We start from the raw sequence: 23,527 nt of genomic DNA on the forward strand, positions 1-23,527 counted from the left end.
CTTTTTAAGTTAAAGTAAGGTTTGAATTCATATTCACATTCAAAATTTCACTACACACATGTATGCATCTCTTTATTGATCCAAAAAAATTCAAATGAGATAGACCGTGACCCTTTTAAAAAAAGAGACACAGAATTTCCCTAGTATTAGTATCTTAACTCATATGCAAAAATATTAACTCAATACAATTCATACAAATCTAAATTTTTTATATATACTAACTCAATATTATTAATTTAAAATATTACATGCAATGTATGATAATGAGGAGTCACATGAGATACAATTTTGGATTTTTTCTTCCAATCTTTGTAGCTAGTTAAATTATCATGTTACTTTTCACTTACTCGAGGTCGGTCATATGCCGTCGACTAGGGACATACACAATTTGTTTTGATGATTTTTTTTTTTAACTATTTTCAAACGTTAAACAATTTGAAATTTTTCAAATTAAACCAAACCAAACCAAACCATTTTTTATTTTTTTTTTCAAATCATGGCTTTAGCTACTTAAAATTAACATATTTCAAACAAGTGAAGAATAAATATTTTGGTCTAAAATCTTAACACTTAATTGAAACATTCTAAGAATAACTGAAGCTGCCTAGAAAGTAAATTTGTTGAAGTAAAAATCAAAATAATAAACCCAAAAAATTGTGTGAACGGTTTTGTTTGGTTTCAAACAATTTTTTTAACTATATAAACATAAATCAAACAATTTCAAAACGGTTTGATTTGATTTTGAATAGAAACATTTACGGGTCCATGAAAATCGAGACGCACTGTTTCAAAATTGAATAATTTCAGTTCTATGATGGATTTATTATTTGTTCACCCCTACCATCCATCCTTGTGGTGGTTTGAATAAGGAAAGATAAAGCACAACGGGAACTCCGTGCAAATGTGTCCCAAAACCAAGAAAACTAAATACGTATTCCCTGCTTTTCTTTTTCTTGTTTTTTTCTTTTTGGTTTCTTTTCATGTATTATGTTTTCTTTTTATTATTGACAGAAATATGCCACCTAGAGTGGTTTTATGGGAAAAAAAATGCTGGTTAATCCTGAACTAGAATAGAAACACTTGCACGAGACCATGCCTATAAGTTGTGTTTACTCATTTAGTGACAGTTGGCGATTAGTGAATAACTATATTTTTATGATAATTAATATTTGCTTAGCTAATTTAATTATGAGCTATGGCCTGCATGGATCATCGGTCGGTAGAAATACCAACAAACATATTTGTTTGTTGATTAAATAATGATTTAATTTTTTAAATGGTTGACTATTCTTACGAGTCATAGATATAGGATATGCGTGAACAGCCCACATTTGATTTGTTTAACATATTTCCTTACAAAATATGTCTGCTGCTCAATATTTTAAGAAAGATTTTATTGTCAACGATAGAAAACAGGACCTAAAATACAAGATTGTATGACAGAAAATCCCTATCCGTGGAAATATAGAGAACAGTCCGGTTACAATATGTCAATAATTATTTAACAGGCAATATTTCGACTGAAAAATAGAGAACAGTCCGGTTACAGATTGATAAAACTCAAGCTCCGGCAATTCAATAGAGTAACATGTAAATATTTCACAAGTTGAGCGGATTTATAATTACATTTTCTTTCAAAAAAGTAAAAATTAAAAGAACTCCGATCGAAAATGTTGACTCTTAATCCTTTCTTGTTGAATGATGGACTCCAGTTATAAACAATGCTGATAAATAGTATTTATCTGGAGATGTCCTGGTCCTATAAGTTTCAGGTGGGATAAATTAAGCCAGTTTATTTTGATATAGTGAAGAGGTCAACAAACATTGAGCAATATACTAAAACAAGCAACAAAAACAAGGTAAGGAAGACAAAAGAAGCAGTGTATTAAAATGTAAACTAGGCCAAACAAATCGAATTTTCTAATTGTTTGAATACCAGTGTCTTCCACGTCAACATACCAAATGTATCATTTATTATATCCAACCGTTGATTTTCCACCTAAGTTTAGTCTTTTGGAGTTCCATTTAAAAGGTAAATCTTGTTATAATCAAATTTTTTTAAATTTGATTAATTATTCTTTTTGTTTAAGGGATGGGATATTTTTACACAACCTTGTATGATGGTGGCTCGTTTCAATATACTCATCTTGAAATTCAACTGTTCATTGAAATTTAGATTGATCGATTTGTTCGTTTGAGTATGTGTATACCAACTTATCGAATACAAAATAAATATGCTTATCTTGTTGCAATAGCTTAAAATACATCTTTACTGAGAAGAGTAAATCAATCACTTATATGTTTACTATTTTGTTTCATATGTAAGTGATATATGATTTTTCCTTTAATAACGATGCTTCATATGCATTATCGGACAACACTACTTCAGAAAATCGACATGATTACTTGTTAAATAATGTACACGCCATTTGTAGCAAAAATTACATTGATTGTATGAAATTATTGATTTTTATAGATTTCAAAGTTAAAATACTCCCTCATTATATAATCTGAATTGGGGTAATCTGGTTTTGCAATATAAAAATGAATCGTATTAATAAAGTATTTCTCGGCCTAACTGATACAAAAATGTCTTCTTTTCTCTAAAGTCTTTTTTTGTCTAATATTCAAAAATCTGTTCTTTATTGTCAATCCCTACAAGAGTCAACTTAGTTGAAAATGGAATTAAACAAACATTTGCCAAATTAATTAGAACCGTCCTTGTCGTGTTCGATATTGAACTCCTTTGTCTAGTTTCCTGCCATGCATTAATTTAACATTTAAACCTATACATGACTATACTTGTACAACTCCTATATAAGCAAAGGACAATCGTCAAACATTTTGAAGATACCTTAGGAGTTCCTATTATTGAGAATAAAGTTTAGTTTGTGCAGATCGAAGACGAGCTCTATGTGCTGTTCACAACCACATCATATATAGGTAGGGGAATAGAAACTAACTTGAATACTATTTAAAAAACCTGTTTTTTCTTCAACTTTCACAGCCATTGATGAAAATATTAGGTTTTCTAATTAAGCATTGAAGTTTTTATTGCCAAAACATGCTTTATAATATTTTTCCAAAAGATATTCATACTTTTACATGCAAAGTACATAATCGGATTAGACTGATGAATCCATTAGTATACCGGTGTCTATCAGGAAGAAAGAATTTCGAGAACCCAACTTTATAATGCAAATAAACTTTACTCTTTACTGGGATTTCTGTACTGTCTCCTTGTCTGAAATGTTAAAAATACATTGAGAAGCTTTTTCATCTGTTTAGGTATACAAAAGATTGTTACAAAAGATTGTCAAATTTTCAAATATGAAGAATGTCATTTTCCCTCAGGTGTCATCACATCTATACAGCTTTGGTAAGTTACAAACATTAGTTAATGTAGGTATTTCTCGAACTAAATCATAGTACTTACATTAATTGTAATGAAATTCACGTTTCATATGTATTTTCAAATTTCAGGCTACAACGAGGCCGTCTCTAATATTATTCCTGCACAGATAGACAGCAACTTGTAAGTCACTTACTATTAAATTCTTGGTATTCATTTAAATCAACGTTTGGTACATTAAAACTCTTGTAATATGTACTAGTTTGCGTATTCCGAACGGGAACTCGTATGACAGCAGCTTTTGCATGGATTTAGATGCGCAAAATCAGCATAGTCTGTTTGGTGAAATAGTTAGTATGTATTCTCAATCATCTGTCGACTATACATCAGGTTCGATCAATGTCCCTATGGATCATTAATTTTATGAAAAAAATCCACTTATGTAGAATCTTGTGCACTTAATTACATGTTAATTTTTCAGGACCGCCGTTGACAATGCCAATAGAAAGACTAGATTGCCCTCCATTTGTAGAAAAAAGTCATTCGACTTCAATGCCGATTTTTGACAATAATAATATTTTCCAGCCGCCGGTGTCCCTTGGCAATGCTCTTCCAGTTAAGCAAAAAGAAAATGTATGGAAATCTTACACTCTCTGGCATGTTTGATTGAAATTTCTGTGCATCTAAGAACATGAATTTCATGATATTTTCATCGTTCTTTCATTATATTCTCATGATTATCTACGATTAATTTCATGTTTTCCTTGTTATATAAGTAATTCTTTTCATTTTTTTAAGCTATACAAATCCTCTTATACCTTTCTTGTTTTATTTCATCAATGATTAATTTATAGTTTCTAAGTCTAACACTAACAATAAATAATTCCATAGTTATTAGCCTTCGTTGGACCAAAACTTTGTTGTTATTAAGAATACAGTGATTGAGACTGGTGAGTACAATTTTCTTCTCAGTCTAATTTTTTTAATTCATAGGAATTACTGCCTACACAAAATACAAGAAAACGTTCAGCTGAGGTTACTGATAAAAAATTGAAGAAAGCAATGTTCTTTCAAGAAGACATGGAGGGAGAGAAAATCACAAGACGAAGGGTATGTAACTCTGTGTGTGTGCGTGGGCTCACGTGTAGGCTCACATTACTATTCTCTATTAGGGGTTTTGATAGGAATTCAAAAATTGTCAATAGTGTTAATAAAAAAAAACTAATTTGTATAATTTGCATACGCTAGGTGCCGACAAGGAGAAGCCAGAAGTTGACGGACAAGATCACAGCCCTTCAGAAGCTAGTTTCTCCTTACGGCAAGGTGTGATACTAATACAGAGTAATGAATCAATAGGACTGGATAGCTCAGAATTAGAAATCATAATTCTATTTCATCTAGAGCAATCACTTTTCTGTAAGAGAAATAGACACTCAAAAAAAAAGCAATTTTATAGAGTTTCATCTCAATTTGAAACTATATTCTTTTCTACTGCTGTAGTAATTCACTATGATAAAAAATGTTTACAAGAGAAAAAAAGGCACACCCTCTTTTCTCTAATATCTCTTTTATGATGATAATACAAAAGTTCAATAACAATTCCTTATTTATAAAACATATTAGGGTAAAACTGAAATTTACAAAGATGTGAATTCCTAAACTATCCTTATTGAAATTTTGATTCAAGGGTGCCCCCACGGCGATCTCAAGCAGAGATCGATTCGAGTACTGATTCCAAACAGTGACAATAATTAAATTCCACAACTTAACATATATATATGTTTAATATGTTGACCTCGAAATAGCAGTACATAAAAACATTTGAATCTATTCAAATTTTTGTTATTGATCAAGCTTATTCAAGCTGATATTGACTGGAAAATGTCGCAATTGTCAGAGTAATCCTATTTTCATTAAGATTTCTCGTGAATCAAGTTATTTCTTATTGAGTTTAAATTTCGGTCCACTTGCAGACTGACACGGCTTCAGTGCTTCTCGAGGCTTATATTTCTATCAACGTCCTTCAAGATCAAGTTCAGGTTTTTCACTTATTACTTTTTGGGCTTATCCAGACTGATAGACTGAACTTAGAACTTATGTGTATATTTCCTAATTCAAGAGGATAAATTTAAAGGTTATATTATATCGAAAATTACTACTTCGATTTACTTGTGTTAATTTGTGTGCAGAACTTGCTTCATATACAGGGAGCAGAAAAAGGAGTTGATCTACAAAGAAGAGGGCTGTGTTTGATTCCAGTGTCATTCACACGGAAATTAACGGAGGACTGTAGTCTTTATTGAGTTAATGAGCTCCCGCCGGCCAGATTAATTATCTCCTACGAACAAAAAACATAGCTATGGCCATCATCTTTTCTGCTAGAAATTCTTCAGTATTCTAGCCGTCGTATAGAACGAGATGCCAGTCCAAATTCAGCAATTTCACGGCATGTTTTTAAGTTAATTTAGTTTTTTCTCCGACTGTCACAACAAATGTCTCTTACGTGTTTAGTATAATGGCCTTGTGCTGGCGGTGCCTCATGAACATGTGACCATCTTCATCTTGCTTGAAAGTAGGGGTGGGTGGATTCGGAATTTTCGTTAAATTGGCTGAAACTTGAGCAAGTCAATATAATAAATAAATAAATATATATATATATATATATATTGAAGGACAATAGTATTGAGTTGCTTACGTCGAGGATTTGAAACATAATTTTTATCTATGATAAAATCTAGGTACATATTTGGTATTGATTTCTCACTCCAAAAAATCAATTTTTTAATCGTTATTTCACTTTCAAGCCGTCATATTTTTTACTTCTTTTCTCATAGTAACACCCGTTTTTCTCTCTAACGATCAAAAAATTAATTCTCAAAATAACTATCAAACAAACCCAAAATCTATTTGTCCAGCAAGCTCTCTTCATAAAGTGTTGCACGGTAGAAATTAAATGTTCATTTTTCATTTATTCCGTAATGAATTGTACTTTCACTAGATTGAACTGTCTTTCTAAAAAATGAAAACAATGTCTTTCCTTTCCTGGCAGAAGGTTGACCTTTCATTTGTAAAATTTAAAAATGACATAAATAAATAAATAAAAGAGGGGACGAAGCAACAACAATGCACATTATTTAATAATAAGTTGATATAGTAACAATAATCTCAGTTTAAATAAGTCGATAAGCTAACAACTATCCAATAATAAAAGATTAGACAACAACAATTCAACAATTAAAAATAATACGTTGAGAAGACAACAACACACTAGAAAATTCATTTGGATAAAAATATATGTAACAAATAAGTGCATAATATGTGAGGGTATTTCAAGAGTGAAGTAACATTAACTGTGAAAGTCGAGCAACTAGAAATGAGCAACCACGTTTGAAATTTATCAAAACAAATAGAGTTAGAATTTGTGTTAAATTAGAGTTAAGAAATCTATGGATAAATTAACTTGGTAATTTCACTAATCATGCATATGATCCAATATGGCTTTGCAACGGATGCAAATCAATAATCTTTTAAGCACGATATTGATTTGAATGATAGAGAAACAGTTATTGATTTTTTTATTTTTTTTAAAGATTATTTAAACATCATGTCACTTAAAATTGAAAAAAAGCTTTTATGTCATTCATATTTACTAGAATTTATTTTCCAATCAAAAAAAAATAAAATTAACATGAATTCTACCAAAACCTGATTATACCGCAAAAAGAAGTGTTTAAACAACAATTAATCAGCAAAGATAATTACACAAATAAGTTTGAACAATAATTAATGAAACAATTACTCAAATAATTCCAATTAAGATTAAATTTAAAATCAATATTCCAATCAAAAGTTTGTAATAGTTAAACCTAATTAACAGTCTTAATTAAAGGTTAAAGAGTTAAAAAATATCTAATGAACAATTCTAATTAAGGTCGAAAATTTCAATCAAGAATCCCAGTATTGCTTCCGAAACCTAAAATTAAGAATTCAAGGAAGAATCGAATTCTTGTAATTCGAACTCAATATCCAAATGTAAAGAATTAACCTCGTATGTTGGAAATCAACCTTTTTTTATGGTTGATAAGTGTGTTTTTGCATATTTATTTACATTACAAACATGACTTAAATACAAGTAAAATGATTAAATTGTTACTTAACTTTGTCAAATTCAAGCAATGTAGGTAATTCTATGGAAATGGTGGAATTCAGGAGAAAAGAGCCGAAAAAGGACCAAGTTGCAATTATCTGAAAGTTGACCCGATGAACACATCAAGCAATTGATCAAACCAAGCACCAATTGAAAGTTATAATGGAACATTGGAGCAACTAGAAACAAGAGAGGAGGTCAAGAAGTGAAGGAATGAAACTTGAGGATCAAAATGACTCAAATAAGATGCGTTCGCATAGTATAAAACCTATGCGGTCGCGAGTGACCCTCCAGGGATTAAAAACGCCATTTTTCTTATGCCTATGCGGTCGCATAGGTATAATTTTTCTCCGACTTTTGCAGTTTCCTTATATGATTGCAACTCCTTTGGTAACCTAATTTGGACGGGTTTAAATAGCAACAAAACATCCAGAAGCCGCACGAACGAATTGGGAGGCAAAAACATTCATCTTGGAGTGGATTTGAATGCAAGAACAAGAATTGATGCGAGATTTACAAGATTTTTTCAAGTTTTGATAACCCGGTGATGTATTTTATTCATACTTTGTTAGATTTCGTTATTTTTATCATGATGGGCTAGATTTTTGCAATTAGGTGATCGATGAACCATGTAATTATTATTAAACTTGCTATTTCATGATTTTGAATTATTAGTTCGATGGGATATTTGAATGGATTATATTGGTTTATTTATTTCCACAATTAATGTGCACTTAATTTGTGTGAACTTGGTGGTTTAATTCTGAATTTGAGAAAATTAGATTAAACTCGACATATATAATTCATCATAGGGTCCGATAGGGGATAAAAATATACCCCTATGCCCTATGTAAATCTTTAATTGCTCACAAAAAGATTATATGCGTTCTTGTATAATTGCATCCGCCATAGAGATATAGGCTGATGATTTATGAGAATAGGTTCAATACATCTCGAGAGAGAGTATTGAATAGATTTAGGAGCATTGATTTGTCAAATTCTTATTGAATTATCAAAATTGTGAAATTAGGGTTTAATTAGTAATTATTTGGGGATTCGTGATCCTAGTGCATTCGTTTTACATAAATTTTCATAAATTGACAATACGTTTCATTTATTTTTCATAACATTTCGTAATTGAGTCATTCATTAAGTGAATTTAAGTAATTAAGGTTTGATTTGAAATTAGGGTTTTTCAATTTGGGGATTTCCCCCAAATTAGGGTTTGATTTGAAATTAGGGTTTTTCAATTTGGGGATTTCTCCCAAAATTAGGGCTTTTGATTCCAAAATTCATTTTAATTTAATTAGTTTCGGTTAAGGCTAAAATAAATAAAATTGAACTACTCTTTCTCTGTGGGACGATACTCGGACTTCTAAAGTCCACTTTATTACTTGTCACGACCCGTACACTTGCGATAATTTAAATCGAAAGAAATATTTCGCGAACAATGGTCTTAAGTAGGCATCCCGGCAATGGTTCTCTAAATTCTCCAATTCCCTCATTGCTCATGGTTTTAAACAATCAAAGTCCGACTTGACATGACCCGTCCCGACTCAACCTAATTAACTCGACACATGTCGTGCGCCGGTGGTAAATGCCAGTTAAATGTCGGACCCACCACCAAAGCAAATTTGACCTAATTTGACTGTGCTATATTTCTATGAAAATTTTGACAGAGTTTCACCTTAAAAATGGACAAAACCAACCTGAAAAATCATCAAAACCTCAAATAGACATTCAAATCAAAAGTTTTAGAAACCACCACTTCCACTAATACCACCACAACTAAAATAAAATATAACAAATTTCGACTGAGTGCTTTTACAACGACATCATGTCTACATGCAAGCATTACATCAATTACAAACCCTTCTACAAAGTGCATGACGCCCCAAATATTAGACAAAGTACTTAATAAACATGAGTCCCCCAACTATACATTAAATACTATGAAACGGTCTCTTTCGCTTCAGCAGAGTTTTCCCAGTATCTCAAAATCGACGGTCACCTGATAGGAAAGCATGATAAAAATATATGAGTTTATAACTCAGTGAATGGATGATTTCCAAATAAGTAAACTTTTTCCATTTATGCATATTTTCTAAAAATTTCAATTTTATTAAATCCTTGAGAATTTTCGAATCTAGTAATACTTTCAAAAACTAGACATGATTACATTACAAAATTCTTTATTCTAAATTCTAGATAAGTATCTGTGAGATATAACAAATATAAATAATTTGATATTCATGAAAATCTATGAAATATTGCTGCTGCTCAATAGTATAAGCTGAAAGCTTTATTCTGAAAACTGAATTAACTGACTTCCATAATCTGAAATCTGAGAACTGAATAAATACTGAAAAATCACACCAAAAAGAGTACCCAATGAATAGCCTTACTCATATACAGAGTAATCTCGATGTACAAGGCAAAGCCATTCAAATCTGATAATCTGATAGCTGATAATATGATAATCTGGTCATACGTACGCAGAGCTGTCCCAAAGGCTAATCACCCTAGTACACGGTCCAAAGTCTATATGTGTACGAGAGTGGGTTCCAAAGACCTCTGATAATCTGGTCATACACTATGAAAATACATTCATGATAGTGCAGAGCTGATAAAATCACTATAACTAGTCATACACTATGGAAACACATTCACATCAGTGCAAACTGGGGTAAAATCACCTGGGTACTTTCTGGTGATTTTTAGAAATAACTTTAACCATACTGAAACATGTAATAAGAATATAACATACTACTAAAATAATTTAACTGAACTGAATTTAACTTTAAAAGCAATTGATAATAAAATCCATTTTATTTTGAAAATCATGCTATGAAGTCAACTTTATAAAATAAACAACTTTAAAATTTAAAGAAGACTTATTTCTGAAAAATAAATTTTATGCACTCACAAGGTATGAGCTACAAGCTAGATTGGCTGATAAACGTTTCCAATTTCTTCGCCACCACCTGAAATACGATATTAATAACCAATTTATCCTCTATCTAATCAAGAAACTTTAATATCTAATGATAGAACTTAAAATTAAATTTTCTGGACACTTGAATAAGTTCTCAAATTTTCCTTTATTAATTGGAGCTAATCACACTTTATAATCCATTGACTAATAACTAATTTATCAACATAACCTTCACTTCCAAATATCACTGTGACAATCCACATCATTCAAGTGACAAGAAGTTGCTATAATTCAACTAATTAAATTTTTCCTCTTGCTCCATAATTTCATGCTTCCAAATAATTATTTTCTCAACATCATCATTTCCATGAACATACTTAATCCCAAAAATCCCAAATAAAATTTATAGGGTTTGCTAAAATAATATCCCTTACCTAGCTGAAATTGGAAATGAAGAAATCCCCAAACTTGAGCTCCAATTCGTACAAATATCATCTAAAATTCGACATTTTATTCTACAAGTTAAAACCCTAAAAATTTAATATAAATCATACTTAATCACTCAAAAACAAAGTGGAAAAATTAAACCCAACTTGAAGAGATTAACCTTACCTCTTTTCTTCTTCTTTTTCCTTTCTTCTTTTCCTTTTTCTTTTTCCTTTCTTCTTTCCTTTTTTCTTCCTTCACTACCGGTCTCTGCTTCTCTCGTTACTCTATGTGTGTGTGTTTTGGTGTGAAATTGAGAGAGAATGGGTCAAATGGTTGAATTAAATGGTTCACTAACCCATAATTGCAAACTAAGTCCTTCAACTCCCTTTTTAATATCACATTTAATCCTAACACTTCCAAAATTATATAAGTTTCCAACTTAAAAATATATCAAATTTAACCTTCAAAATATATTTATAATTTATAAGATAAACCCAAATAAAATGATTTGGTCAATCGAGTCCCAATAAAAATGCTTTATTTCATACAAATCCTCATTTGACTTGACTTTGAAAATTCTACTATTGACTTTGACTAGATAAAAATGTGGGTTGTAACACGACTTCTCACTATTTACCAAATGTTCGGGTAACAACTTCATTGCCCTTCTGGTATATGTGGATGACATTCTCATTACAGGTTGCAACCGGCATGAAATTGATTGTTTAAAAGTCTTTTTGCACACTCAATTCAAGCTAAAGGACCTTGGAAATTTGAAGTATTTTCTTGGGCTAGAAATAGCCAGATCCTAATGAGGTATTTTTTTTTTTGTCACAACGACAATATACTCTGCAAGTGTTAGAAGACACTGGATTCTTGGCTAGCAAACCAACCACTCTACCTATGGATCCCAAACTCAAGCTTAGTTCTTTTGAGGGTGATCTGATTACTGATGCTTCCATGTATCGAAGGTTGATTGGCCATCTCCTTTACCTAACCATTTCAAGACCAGACATTTCTTTTGCAATCCACAAGTTAAGCCAATTTGTTTCACAGCCCAGACAGCCTCATTTGGATGCAGCTCACCATCTTTTGCGGTATATCAAGGCTACTCCAGGGTAAGGACTCATGTTTTCTGCACATTCTTCACATCAATTGAGAGCCTTTACAGACGCAGACTGGGGCTCTTATCTTGATACACGAAAATCAGTCACCAGCTTTTGTGTGTTTCTTAGAGACTCTTTGATCTCTTGGAAAGCTAAGAAGCAATCCACCATATCCAGATCTTTAGCAGAAGTTGAGTACCATGTGTTAGCCTCCAACAACTACTTCTTGATTTTCAGATCATACAAAAGGATCTTGCCTTAATTTTTTTGTGATAATCAAGTGGCAACATATTGCTTCTAATCTAATTTTCACGAACAAATTAAGCATATAGAGATAGATTATCATTTTATTCGAGATAAAGTATGTGATGGTTCTAACAAGCTCTTGCCTGTTCGATCTTCTCACCAATTGGCTGACATTTTTAAGAAGGCTTTACCAGCTACCTTATTGTTTCCTCTACTATCCAAGATGGGGGTTGTCAACCCTCATCTTCAATCTTGAGGGTGAGTAATAGACAACACGTGTAAGAGATGCAGCTGGAATATGCAAGCGAGAACTTCAGTTAGTCTGTTAGAATAATTAGAGTTAGTTTGATCTAGTCCACATGTCCATTGTATATAATTTGTACAGCTAGAATCAGTTAGATTTTGTTGTCCATTCGTCTATTTATACTCAGCAATATAATGTACATTTACGATCTGGAATACAATTGATTTTTTTTTTTTTGCCTCTTCATTTGTTTTGTTATTATGGTCGAAAATCAACAAGATTATCATATTAAAAAAAAGGATAAAATTAACAATAAAGATAACTTAATGAAAATAAATGCCTTCGCCAGTTTCCAAATAATACAGTATTCGATTTTATTTGTACCTTGAAGTAGAGGAGATGCTTATAACACTGAGCACATATGTCGGTGAAAAATATACCCTGCCTTATTCGTACCAAATTCAACAAGGGGTAGAGGAGATGCTTCAGTAGTTCTATTGATGAACCCGTCGAGTGGAGAAACAGAATGAGAATTTTGAAATTAAAATGCTTTGTGTCTTTGTTAAGAGTGGAATTGAATTAATGTTAGGACTTGGACTATATTTTTTACACAAACTGTAATTTTTTTAGACATAGGTTATTTATAAAACTAGGAAAAATTTATAACTAGCCCCCGTATGGCCCCCATTAAATTACATTTCATTACATTCTATTTTTCTCTCTCCTATTTTCAACCACACAATCTTCAATAAAATAATATTACACGTGAATCGAAATTTTTTTATTCTTTTTCAACCACTCATTTTTCAAAAAAAATAATATTCCTCCCATTTTCATTATCAAAAAATGGGGATCAAACGGGGGCTAAGAGGTTAAGTATCACCAATATCAAAACTAAGAATAAATGTTTCAAATTTCAAAAATTAGATATCTATTAAAATTTATTTATAATTTAATTAATTAATTATATTTTTTATTAATTAAATAGATTAAGATCACAAATCCATACAGTTTGGTTACAAATTAACGATTTCGTTAGTCACATATTTTTCAATCACAAATTATAATTTTAACATGTCACAAATTATTTTAGGTGAAACATTGTTTCTTGGTCACAGTTTAGTTTTTTCATTGGTCACATATCATTTATTGATCACAGATTAACCAATTTAACTGCTATAGTCAACCAAATAATTTGTGATCACCACGTCATTGCCGCCTCCTCCTCCTTCACCACCACCCCACCCCACCCCACTACAACCACAATCACTACTAGACCACCGCCTTCACTGCCACGAACATCACCACCACTGACACACCCCGCCTCGTGTAAAACTATTGGATCTAAACGTAGCATGTGTCGATGATAGATACCAACTAAAAGTTGGACCCACCATCAAGGCTACTACAAGTACAATATATAACTTTTTATACATCATTTTCTAGCAGAATTTCGACGTTATCTCCCCTGTAAATAGGACTAACCACCTTGTGATCGATTTCACACAAATCCCAAACTATAACACGACACAATAAAGATAAGTTGAAACCTCAACTTTTACCAAATAATAAAATGAAATGTACATATGGATACAAAATACATAGTAAGGCCTATAAGTATCTACAAGCGATGCAAAATCACATCTAAACATGAACATGCGTTTCAAAATACTGACTACATATTCTATGAAGTCATTTCAAAATACTGACTACATATTCTATGAAGTCATATTAACAACCTCTGTCGTGTGGCTCTGACTCCAAAATCAAAGGATCAACTCCAAAAGATACCCAGATACTCAACTGCTACCTGATAAGAAAAAACTTGAGAAAATATATGAGTTGATAGTTCAGTTAGTGGAGAAGTTCAAAATAAATATACTTTTTCATTTATAAATTTTTATTGAAAATCAAGTTCATATCATTTGATAATTCACAAGCTACCATCATGTAATTATAGTCAAAAAGTGAAATATTCATATAAGGTTATAAAATATCATCTTAAAATAATGATATAAACATCAGCTGATAAGCATCCTATAATCTCATCACATCAAACATGCTGAAAAAATCACAAAAAATGTATCATTTGACTGAAATATGTAATCCGCCCTTAGGGCTAAGAACTTTCATTACGGTCCTTTGGCCCCCTCCATGAATGAAAGTGGGTCTCAAAGACCTCTTGTAATCAATTCTAGAACACGACCAATGCCCCTCTATGAACTATATGTACATGATCAAAATCAATGTCAAGTCAAGACCCCTCTATGTAGGATAAAACACAGCCAAGGCTCCTCTGTGAACTAGAAGAAGTATATAATCATGGATACTTTTCTAATCGATCTCAATATTACATGTTTGACATACAAAACAAATCTCAATATCACATGTCTTACATACCAAGTCACAAATGTGCTATAAATAATCTTTAAGATTCCATGTGTATCATAATAAAAGAGATTTCTATAATAATCATATAATCGAACATATAATTTCACGTACTTTGATAATATACTTAACTTATAAATACTTTAAAAAAAATTAATATTTTTTTCACTCACAAAACTATATATACCAAAATCAACTCTGTCGGTAAACTATCCCGATATCCGTATCGCCGCCTGAAATATAATATAATTTTTAAATCAACAATTAACTATTTTGAGTAATTTCAATAATTAAATATGCGATACCGAAACTTAATTATTTCACGTTTAGGCAATTTTTAAAGTCTCTTTAATTACTAAAACTAATTTTTCTTTCATTTTACTCAATTTCATAGTTTATTATACTTAACCCCTTTAATAAAATTGAATTTAATCTAACAATCTAACAACTATAAAATTATACATAACCTTTCAATAAGTAACATTTTACTTATCTTTCAAAATTGAGAAATTCAAGCATAATAGTATAGAGCACTTAATTCTTAACACGTTGACGATTTTTTTCTTTTTCTTTTTTTCTTTCTTCTCTTCCTCTTTTCTTCTTTTTTTTCCTCTCTTTTCTTTCTTCTTCTTCTCTGAATCACTTTCTTGTGTGTGTTGTGTGTTATTAATTAATGGATTTGTGGATTGGTTTGAGTTTCCACCGCCTGCCATTTTTTTGTCTTTTGTCATTTTTTTTGTTTGACTTTTCTTTCCATTAATTTAAGATATTACAAAACTCACCCTCTTAAAAGAATTTTTGTCATTGAAATTCAATTAACTAAGAGCGGAAAATTTGGGGATACTGAGTACGCATCTGCTCTTCACTTTCTCATGTCGCTTCTTCTATAGCATGATTCCTCCACAAGACTTGAACTAAAGGAATAGTCTTACTACGCAAGACCTGTTCCTTTTTGTCCAATATCTGAACTGGTTCCTCTTCATAGGTAAGATTTTCTTTCAACTGTACTGGTTGTGATTCCAAAACATGAAATGGATCTAGAATGTACTTGTGAAGTATAGAAACATGGAATACATCATAAATTCTGGACAATTTCATTGGCAGAGCCAATCAATAAGCAACTGTATCGATGCGTTCAACAATCTTATATAGACCAATATAACTTGGATTCAATTTACCTCGTTCACCAAATCTGATAACACCTTTCCATGGCGATAATCGCAGGAAAATTGTATCCCCAACATCAAATTCAAGATTTCTTTTACATCTATTTGCATAGTTCTTTTGTCTATCTTAGGCTGTCTTTAACTTTTTTAAATTATCTTTACTTTCTCAATAGTAATCTGGACATATTCAAGACCCAATAACTTTCTTTCGTCAACTTCGTCCCAACATACTGGAGTTCTGCATTTTCTACCATACAGTACTTCAAAAGGAGTCATTTCTATACTCAAATGATAACTGTTATTATAAGCAAACTCCATCAAAGGAAGATGAGTATCCCAATTCCCTTTAAACTATAGTACACAAGCTCGTAACATGTCTTTCAAAGTCTGAATAGTTCTTTCTAACTGACTATCTGTTTGTGGATAAAAAGCTGTATTGAAATGAAGTTTAGTACCTATAGCTTTCTGCAAACTGGGCCAATATTTAGAAGTGAAACGAGAATCTCTATCTGAAACAATAGATACTAATGTTCCATACAAACTGATTATCTCATCAACATATATATTTGCCAATTTATCTAACGAGTAAGTTACTTTAATAGGCAAAAATCTACCAGTCCTCGTAAACTTGTCTACAATGATCCATATGTCATCATGTCCACTCTGAGTCCATGGAAGTCCAAATAGAAAATCTATAGTAATGTGTTTCCATTTCCACTCAGAAATAGGCAACGTTTGTAACAATCCTACTGTTTTTTGACGATCTGGTTTCACTTGCTGGAAAAGGAGGCATCTAGATACAAACTCGGCTATTCTCTCTTCATTCCATACCATCAATAGCGTTCTTTGAGTACACGATACATTTTTGTACTACCTAGATGCATCTCGTAAGCTGAACTATGTTCCTCTTCTAGAATTTCTTCCTTCAATTTCGAATCATCTAGAACAAATAATCTATTTCCCATAACTAAAGCTCCGTCATCTCGAATGGTATAATTTGTATGCTTACCTTTACTAACTTCTTCTTTCAATTTGCTCAACACTGGATCTTGAGTTTGAGTTTCTCTAACTGTCTCAATCAAAGTAGGCCTCACTTGAAAATTGGAAAACAAGGCTCCTACACTGGTAGCTGATAATTGGGCATGAGAAAATCTGAACTCACCAAACAAAGATAAACATATTGCATTAGTTTGGGTCATAGGATTCGATATTTTTTGACTGAGAGCATCAGCAACTACATTTCCCTGGATGATAATAATCTTGCAGTCGTAATCTTTTATCAGCTCTAACAATCTTCTTTACCTCAAGTTTAACTCTTTCTGATCGAAAATATACTTTAAGCTTTTATGATCTGTATATATCTGACATCTCTTGTCATATAAGTAATGTCTCCAAATTTTCAATGCTAGGACAACTGCAGCTAGCTCTAAGTCATATGTAGGATAATTCAGTTCATGTTTCTTCAATTGCCTGGAAGCATACGCTATAACTTTCCCATTTACATCAAAACACAACCAAGACCTTGACGTGAAGCATCACTATATATCACAAACTATTCATCGAGAGTTAAAAAGGTAAGAACTGGAGCGACGCTAATCAATTCTTCAATTCAAGGAAACTTCTTTCACAATCTTCATTCCAGACAAATTTAGCATTCTTTCTAGTCAAACTGGTCAAAGGTAGATCAATTTTTGAAAATCCCTCAATAAAACAACGATAATAACCTGCTAAGCCAAGAAAAATTCGTATTTCTGTCACATTAGTAGACCTTTCCCATTTATCACTGCCTCAATTTTCTGCGAGTCAACATAAATTCCCTCTGCTGATATGACATGTCCCAAAAATACAACTCTATAGGCCAGAATTCACATTTATTGAATTTAGCATACAACTGTTTATCACGTAGAGTCTGCAAGATGATTCTGAGATGCTCTGTGTGCTCATCTTGATCTCGCGAGTATACTAAAATATCATTAATGAATACAATAAAAAATTTATCTAAACATGAGCGAAACACTCTATTTATTATATCCATAAAAGCTGTTGGTGCGTTGGTCAACCCAAATGGCATCACAAAAAATTCAAAATGACCATATCTTGTTCTGAAAGTAGTTTTTGGCACATCACTATCCCTGATTTTAAGTTGATGATATACAGAATGCAAATCAATATTTGAAAATACTAAAGCACCCTGAAGCTGATCAAACAAATCATCAATACGTGGCAAAGGATATTTATTGTGAATTGTCACTTTATTCAATTATCTGTAATCTATGCACAGTTGTATGGTGTCATCTTTCTTCTTCACAAACAAAATTGTTGCTTCCCACGGAGGTACACTAGGTCTGATAAAACCCTTGCCTACCAACTGTTGCAACTGAACCTTTAGCTCTTTCAATTTTGCTGTGTCATTCTATATGGTGCTCGTGAAATAGGTGTAGTTCCTGGAATCAGATCTATAGTGAACTCCATATCTCTGTCTGATGGTAAGCCTGATAATTCTTTTGGAAATACATCAGAAAAATCCATGACCACTGGGATGTCTTCAAGTTTTAATTTGCTAGCACTCGTATCAATCATATGAGCCAAATATGCATTGCAGCCTTTGTTGAGTAATCTTCTAGCGTCAATAGCAGATATCACACAAGACAGTAAAATTCTGCACTGTCCATTAAATATAATTTCAGACTGTCCTGACTGTCTAAACATAACCTCCTTTCGAAAGCAATCAACTGAAGCTCGATTTGTTGCCAAAAAGTCCATATCCAAGATAACATCGAAATCATGTATGTCAATAGGTATTAATTTTACCTTCAACTCATTATCCTTTACCTTAATCCCACAATCTCGATATATGTTGTTTGCTAATAGTGATTTTCCTACTAGTGTATTCACTACCAAACAACTACCTAGAGGTTCTGGCTTTTGATTCGCATATAAAGCAAATGCAAATGACATAAAAGAATGTGTAGATCTAGGATCAATCAAAATACAAGCATTTCTATCAAAAATAGATAACATAGCCATGATAACATCTGGTGACTCCTTTGCCGCCTGCTGAGTCATAGCAAAAACTTTGCCCTGGGTCTTCGATCGTCCTACCTGCCCTTTTGATTTTGTACTACAACTGCTTGCGATATTAGACTGGGCCACACTATTTGCACCTGCTCTGGTAGCTAAATCATCTCTCTGAGTCTGATTCTGTTTTGTACTACCAGCAATCTGTTGAGAAAACATCTTCTGTACCATGCCACCCTCCTGGAATACAATTGGGCAATTCCTTTTCAGATGTCCTTCTTGGCCACAGAGTTAGCAAATACCAACTCCATTGAACTTTAAACACTCTCCAGGATGAGATCTTCCACATAATTGGTGTTCGCTAAAATCCTACACCGCAAGTGCACGGGTCGCGTTCAAGTAATAAAGTGGACCTTTTGAGTCCAAGTATCGTCCCACAGAGGTTGTATTAGTTTAAATTTAAATTATCTATGCCTTAACCGAAACAATAGAAATTCTTGATATTTTCGCTAACTAAATTATAATTTAATAACCTACTTATAAATATAAAGTCTAAATTAACTAAATTAAATGCGTGATTATAACTAAATGCAAGTTTTATAAAAATATGATAACGAAATGCGTACTAGGATCCCAAATCCCCTTATATCAATCCCCTTTAATCCGAATTTTATAAAATTGACAACACGATTCAATTATGAAGACCAATATTCCTAATTTGTTTAACAATCTCTTTCGAGTAGAGTTAAACCTATTTTTACACGTGACCCGACTATATTTCTATGACGAATGCGAACATATAAAAATGCATTAAAGATTTATGAATACTTAAAGATCACGTAAAGCATAGCGGTATATTTCTATCCCCTATCGGACTTTACGACAATTAACATAATGTCTAACTTATTTTCCATCTCTCGAGGGTAAAACAAGTCACAAATCTCATACAACTATTGCGCACATAATTGTAGAGAAAATAAAATACATGCAAATCATTCAATAATTAAAAACATGTTTTAACGTCAAATGAATAAAATTCAAGATTAATGATTCATAATATAAGGTTCATCGCAAATCCTAGCACGAAAAGATCTAGCCTAACATAACGGCAAAATTAAATAAATAAAATGGAACGACATCACCAATAATTGACGAAACGTGATCAACATCCAAATTCCTTTTACAAAGAAATCTGAAATTATTCCTTCAGCAGCCTTCTGTCCATCTCCAATTCTATGCGTGAATATATATATAATCTTCCAAATCAGCCGCCCACTTTTGTATTTCCATTCCAGCTGCTGACCTCTCAAGTTGTTTTGTATATGATATACACAATTCAGCACTTCAATTTCTTTAATTCCAGCCGCCTTTTTGTGCATATAATATTCCAATTCCTAGCTCCTTGCTATGGCTTTCTGTGGGTGTGTCTATATATAATTCAACTTTTGCAACCCACTTAATTCACTCCCAGCTGTTGGCCGACAATATCAATTCAACCGCTTAATCTCTCAGCTTTTCCTGTATGAATCTCTACAATTAATTCTCAACCCAAGTTTTAACTCCCCAAAGCAGCTGGCCAAATTTTCTCTTCTTTTTCTGCCGTCTAATATCTTTATTAAGCCCCCAGCCTTTGTGCGTGTATCCCCCCGTTTTCTCTCGGCTGCATGTGTATATATACATCAACAATAAAACCCTTGTTCAGTATACAAATTAGGAGCCCAAGTCCAATAAGTTTTGTGTACTCAATTCTTTCGTGTAATGCAAGTTAGTCCTTCTCTTCATTTTCTCCTCAATTTTGATCCTCTATCTTTTATTTCGCGAGATTTTGTCCACAAACTCAATGTAATAGCCAACTGATTATTTTCTTTTCCAATTGCTTCAAAACGGGTCCATAACTAAAAACAAAAGAAAATTAACACAAATTAGGTAAAAATTAATAATTTGACGACATAAAAACCTAGTTATGTAGTCTGAATAAGTGCATAAAATGCACTTATCAATTGGCAAGAGGAAAGTCTGGCACTAGTAGAACTCTTTCCCTGTCTCGGAGTAAATGATCTTTAGAAGAACCCTTAGTATAATTAGACTAGCCAATGGCTGCTGTACAGTATTGGGACTGAATCTAGGACCCTGACTTCCTCGGAATCGAGATTTGAATTTACCTGAACTGGATACACCAGGTCGAAATCATGTACTATCCCTCCGTGGTGATCTATAGCTAGAAACACTCACCATTGTCTGACTACTGCTTGCTCTGAATATTGTTTGTTCTCTACCACTTGACCTATCATAAATGCTCTTTCCTACTCTCAAAGCTGATTCCACTAATTTGCCAAATACATTCTAGCCTGCAGCTGTTACTACTGACCAGATTTCTTCCCTTAACTCATTTTCAAATCGTCTGCATTTATCAATTTCGTTGCTTACCAGAACTAGGGTATACTTTGAAAGTTCAATAAATTTCACCTGATATTCTGCAACTGTCATATGCCCTTGTACTAGTTTTAAAAATTCCTCCTGCCTTGCATCTTTATAGGACCGAGAGTAATAGGCATCGTAAAAGATACGACAAAAATATGTCCAAGTGATGATGGAAGGGTCTAGATATGTGCTCCGTACTGACTGCCACCAATCACATGCACACTCCTCTAATAAGAAAGAGGCAAGTCCTCTGGTAATCAATTCTAGAACACGACCAAGGCCCCTTTGTAAACTATATGTACACGATCAAGACCAATATCAGGTCAAAACCCCTCCGTGTAGGATAGAACATGGTCAAGGCTCCTCTATGAACTAGAAGAAATATATAATCATGGGTACTTTTCTGGCCGATCTCAATATTACATGTCTTACATACCAAACAAATCTCAACATCACATGTTTTACATACCAAGTCACAAATGTGCCATAAATAATCTTTGAGATTCCACATGTATCATAATAAAAGAGATTTTCATAATAATCATATAATCGAACACATAATTTCACGTACTTTGATAATATACTTAACTTATAAATACTTTAAAAAATACTAATATTTTTCCACTCACAGAACTATATACGTCAAAATCAACCCGGTTGGTAAACTGTCCCGATATCCGTATCGTCGCCTGAAATATAATATAATTTATAAATCAACAATTAACTATTTTAAACAATTTCAATAATTAAATATGCGATAATAAAACTTAAGTATTTCACATTTAGGCGATTTCTAAAGTCTCTTTAATTACTAAAACTAATTTTTCTTTCATATTACTTATTTCATAATTTATTATACTTAACCCCTTCAATAAAAATGAATTTAATCTAACAATCTAACAACTATAAAATTAAATATAACCTTTCAATGAGTAACTTTTTACTTACCTTTCAAAATTGAGAAATTCAAGCCTAATAATATAGAGCACTTAATTCCTAGCACGTTGGTGAATTTTTTCTATTTTTTCTTTCTTATCTTCCTCTTTTCTTCTTTTTTTTTTTTCCTTCTTTTTCCTTTCTCTTTTCTTTCTTTCTTCTTCTCTGAATCATTTTCTAGAGATTGGTTTGAGTTTTCACCGCCTACTATTTTTTTTTTTTTTTTGGTCTCTTGTCATTTTTTTTTTAGTTTGACTTTTCTTTCCATTAATTTAAGATATTACAACCACCACCTCTAGATGCACCTCCAAATCCACCATTAGCAGTGCCCAATCTACCACCGCTAATAAAACCACCCTAACATCACCACACCTCGAACCCACCATTATGAGCACTAAAACCTCGCTAACATCACCACAGCACCCACAAAAACACAACACTATGACGCCACACCACCACCATAGACCACACCCACAACACACTACCACCGCACACCGCCATCTCCTTTATCTTCATCTCGACCATACCACAACCACCACTCTACCAAAAAATTCACAAACCCACCACTACAACTTCTACAGACTAACACCGCCTGCACCACTGCCATCGCAAAAACATGCCGCAAAATCATCGCAAAAGGTAACCTGAAACCTCCGCACCCGTTGCAATGCCGCAGAAGTAGCAAGCGGTGCCATGATCCTACCAAAGAAAAGTTTAGATCGTCATTGCACGTGGGGATCTATGACCAAGCAAAACCATCGAAGTTTCATAGTACTATAAGACATTGAACGTCGTGATCTGTGATATGGTAAACCACTGGATTGTTACTACTCGCAGAGGCCTAGCAACGCCGTAGAGGCGAGGTATCGCGCTGTGCAGAGCTGCTCATCTGCTCATGGAGGTGCCATGCAGCAACGCGAAGCGGCAACTGGTCCTTTGATGCCACGCCTTAATATCGAATGTGCCATCTTGTCGGAGGTTGTGTTGCCGAAGAAGTAAGAATGAAAACTATAAGAAATAAGAAAGTGGCAAATGATTTAGGGTTTGGGTTGGCATGGGGTTTGTGAGATAGGATGAGTTGGGTGGATTAATTTAAATTATTAATATTAGAATTTTTAATACATTTAATTTTTGAATAA

At 32.7% G+C, this 23,527-nt stretch overlaps 1 protein-coding gene and 1 long non-coding RNA gene across 2 annotated transcripts; one reads left to right on the plus strand and one right to left on the minus strand.

The window, feature by feature from the left end:
• The first annotated feature begins 3,330 nt into the window (after window positions 1–3,330).
• On the plus strand, window positions 3,331–5,655 carry LOC111389238 (transcription factor bHLH111-like). Its single transcript, XM_023014127.1, has 8 exons — window positions 3,331–3,379; window positions 3,484–3,535; window positions 3,615–3,742; window positions 3,834–3,985; window positions 4,346–4,462; window positions 4,601–4,675; window positions 5,326–5,391; window positions 5,542–5,655. The coding sequence occupies exons 1-8, from the start codon at window positions 3,331–3,333 to the stop codon at window positions 5,653–5,655; spliced, it is 753 nt and encodes a 250-aa protein (XP_022869895.1).
• A 3,633-nt stretch (window positions 5,656–9,288) lies between these two features.
• Window positions 9,289–10,931, minus strand: LOC111389231. The gene is made up of 3 exons (XR_002701705.1): window positions 10,869–10,931; window positions 10,426–10,483; window positions 9,289–9,510 (listed from the first exon to the last, which is right to left on the minus strand). It is a non-coding gene; the product is annotated as an uncharacterized LOC111389231 (long non-coding RNA).
• Between the last annotated feature and the right edge of the window lie 12,596 nt (window positions 10,932–23,527).

This window comes from Olea europaea, unplaced genomic scaffold, assembly GCF_002742605.1.
Source record: "Olea europaea var. sylvestris unplaced genomic scaffold, O_europaea_v1 scaffold571, whole genome shotgun sequence".
Taxonomy (NCBI): domain Eukaryota; kingdom Viridiplantae; phylum Streptophyta; class Magnoliopsida; order Lamiales; family Oleaceae; genus Olea; species Olea europaea.